Here is a 3593-nt window from a genome sequence, read left to right as displayed (position 1 = left end):
ATATTGTTTACCAAACATGGAGCTGCTTTACTTTACAGCTAATTATTTTTTAAAAACAGCAGAAGCAACTTTTTTTAAAAGCGACAGCAATCCCAAACTGGGTCTAAGGACTAAAGCCTACCAAATGCTTATTTTCATTATTAGGATGCACAAGTCTCCGAATAAATACAAAGCTGCAAATGGCTTTATGTAAAGTTAAAGTCGGACAAAGTAGTGTCCATTAATTTGTTGATAACGTACTAACATATGGACAAGAAAGATTCATATTTCGACAACTTGACTATCAAAATTAACACGCAGAAATGAAATGAGCATAAAAAGACGACCAAATATCAAAGACTTGGTGCACTATTATAATAAATTGAAAATGACCATAAAGAATTTGAGAGAGAAGAAGAACAAGAAGCAGCAGAAATGCAAGGGTAAGCGTTGAATAGGTCTCATCAAGTCGTCCTCCAACTAGATTTTTCTTGATTCGAATCGGTAAGCAAAGGAGTACTGCTGACGAAAGAACATTGAAAAATTAAACTCTACAGCCTCTGCTCTATATTAGATCACAATTTGATCTGCAAGCTTACCCAGAAAAAGAAAAAACAAATTAGAAATGGTTTTCCTTCTTCTGCTTTTGTTTCAGTTAGCCCCTTGTGTGACATCATTACACTTCAGTTTCTCCACCTTCCGAAATGGAAAAAACACCATATGTCTGGAGGGAGATGCTCGCATCGATGGAGAATTCCTCCTACTCACCAAAAGTGCTGTTGACGACGTAAAGGAACAAAGCGTGGGCCGAGCCACCTACAGTCAACCGTTCCTCCTCCGCGACAACGCCACAGGAAAGCTTGCAGACTGGACCACAAATTTCACATTCGTCATTGACTCCCAAGGCAAAACGCCATATGCTGATGGACTGGCGTTCTTCATAGCGCCAAATGGGTCCTTACTCAACAGCACATTAGGCAGAGGAGGCAGTCTAGGCCTTGCCGTGGAAAACCCGCAAAACAACACATCAAAAAGTCAGTACCCCTTTGTAGCAGTAGAGTTTGACATCTATCAGAATGAAGTCACCTCTATCGAAGATCCCATGGGAGATCATGTCGGGATTGACAGCAGCACTCTCAAGTCTCAGATGACCGCACCTTGGAATGGAAATATTGCAGAGGGTAGCGTGAATAGTGCTGGCATTAGTTACAATTCTACAACAAATGGTATTCATGTGGTTTTCACTAGTTATGTGGATGGTGTCCAAATGATGAGGTATCTTAATTGCGAGGTTCCTCTGGATAATATTTTGCAAGGTTGGGTGATTGCTGGGTTCTCTGCTGCAACAGATGCTAATACCGCTCTGCATAAGATCAACTCATGGAGCTTCCATTCAACTCAACTGTTTGATGAAAAACCAAAGAACACCACACCGGAGTCTGGAAATGGCATCAATATTAGACTAGTGCTTGAGTTGGGTATTGGTGGACTTGTCTTGGGTGGTGGGTTGGGTTTGGTTTGGTTCATCTGTTGCAAGAAGAGAGGGGAAAGTAGTGATGAAGATGCTACAATGATTGATGAGGAATTCGAAAAGGGGACAGGCCCCAAAAAGTTCTCGTACAGAAAATTGGCTCAATCAACGAGCAATTTTCATGAGGGACAGAAGCTTGGAGAGGGAGGATTTGGTGGAGTTTACAGAGGCTACATAAAAGACCTGAACTTAAATGTTGCGGTGAAGAGGATATCAAGTGGGTCGAGACAGGGGTTGAAGGAGTATGCAGCTGAAGTAAGGATCATTAGTCGACTTAGACATCGGAATCTTGTGCAACTGACTGGTTGGTGCCACGAAAGAAAACAACTCCTACTTGTTTATGAGTTCATGTCCAACGGCAGCTTAGATTCCCATTTGTTCAAAGCAAAGAGCTCGTTAGCTTGGGACGTAAGATACAGAATTGCTCAAGGCTTGGCATCCGGGTTGTTCTATCTCCATGAGGAATGGGAACAATGTGTGCTGCACAGGGATGTCAAATCCAGCAATATCATGTTAGATTCAAATTTCAACGCAAAACTTGGGGACTTTGGATTAGCTAGACTCGTGGACCACGGAAAACAATCAGAAACTACTGTTCTTGCTGGAACCATGGGCTACATGGCTCCCGAATATATGACCACCGGAAAGGCTAGCAAGGAAACAGATGTTTACAGTTTTGGAGTTGTTGCTTTGGAGATAGCTTGTGGGAGAAAACCCAATGATCTCGAGTTCAGGAGCCGTCAAATCACTATGGTGGAGTGGGTTTGGGATCTTTATGGTGAAGGGAGAGTCATTGAAGCAGCTGACCCAAAACTCTCTGGAGATTTTGAGAAGAGGCAAATGGAGTGCTTGTTGATTGTTGGGTTGTGGTGTGCTCATCCAGATTACAAGATCAGGCCTTCGATACAACAAACAATTCAAGTGCTTAACTTCGAAGTTCCATTGCCTATTCTCTCGTCAAAGATGCCGGTGGCTAGCTACTCTTCTCCTCCGCTATCATTTTCAATCTTGTCTGTTAGTACTGATTTAGAAGGAGGTCCAGGTTATGGCTGCAACACCAATTCCTCGCAGTTCACCACATCTTCTGCATCAAATTCTACTCCATCAGCATCACGTTTGTACTCAAAATAAATTTAATTTTAATTGTTGTTTTACAATAATGTACAAACTTTTTTGCAATTTAATTTTATATATTTGAAGAAGAATAAAGATATGAGTATATCTGAGCATAACTGAATATTTTTCCTACTTTGTTTGACTGTTCAGAGTTGGCTAGCTTTCAGTTCTGAGTTCTAAATCCATTTACATCCCCAAGCACTTCAATGAGTTCAATCCATCTTTCCATCCAAACTTTATCAAACTATTAACTCACAAAATTTCTATCCAACATGCAATAATTATCAGACTTATTGGCTTAGGCCCGTCGACCTCACAAACAGGACTAAGCAATAAATATAAGATAAGAAATTAAATATAGTTAGTCAATATGTGAGAAAGACTTTCATTATACGGGGATAATACTATTTTGCTATCCCAACGAATAACATTATGACACACATGATAACTTCCATGTGGCATAGCATTTAGGGTTGGCAATGGGTCGTGTCGTGTCGGGTTCGTGTCGTGTCGGGATAATAAATGTGTCAAGAATGCTAAACCCGAATCCAACCCATTTAATAAACGTATCGTGTCGGGTTCGGGTCGTCTTTTATCGTGCGGGTTTCGAGTCGTGTAACGGGTTCATAACTAATAACATGCATGTTACAAAACTCACAACCGAAAAAATTTAAATTAAAAAAAACATAAAGAGTAGAGAAAATATAAGGAAAAGAAAGAAAAAAAAGATAGAGAGAGGAGAGAAGAGAGAAGGAAAATAAAAAATATATATATATATATAGAGAGAGAGAGAGAGAGAGAGAGAGAGAGAGAGAGAGGAGAGAAAGATTGAAGGAAAGAAAGAAAGAAAAAAGAGATATGAGAGAAAAACTAAAGAGAAGGAAAAGAAAGGGAAAAAAAAAGGAGAGTAGAGGAAAGGAAAAGAGAGAAAAAGAGAGAGAGAGAGAGAGAGAGAGAGAGAGAGAGA

General features: G+C 40.2%; 1 protein-coding gene across 1 annotated transcript; it reads left to right on the top strand.

Moving 5' to 3' along the window:
• Nucleotides 371-2749, top strand: LOC18780303 (L-type lectin-domain containing receptor kinase IX.1). Its single transcript, XM_020561379.1, has one exon. It carries the CDS (start codon nt 605-607, stop codon nt 2639-2641), a length of 2037 nt encoding a protein of 678 aa, XP_020416968.1. The 5' UTR covers nt 371-604; the 3' UTR covers nt 2642-2749.

This window comes from Prunus persica, chromosome G4 (assembly GCF_000346465.2).
Source record: "Prunus persica cultivar Lovell chromosome G4, Prunus_persica_NCBIv2, whole genome shotgun sequence".
NCBI lineage: Eukaryota > Viridiplantae > Streptophyta > Magnoliopsida > Rosales > Rosaceae > Prunus > Prunus persica.
The sequence above is the reverse complement of the archived record's forward strand: the minus strand, read 5'-3'. Positions and strand labels throughout refer to the sequence as shown.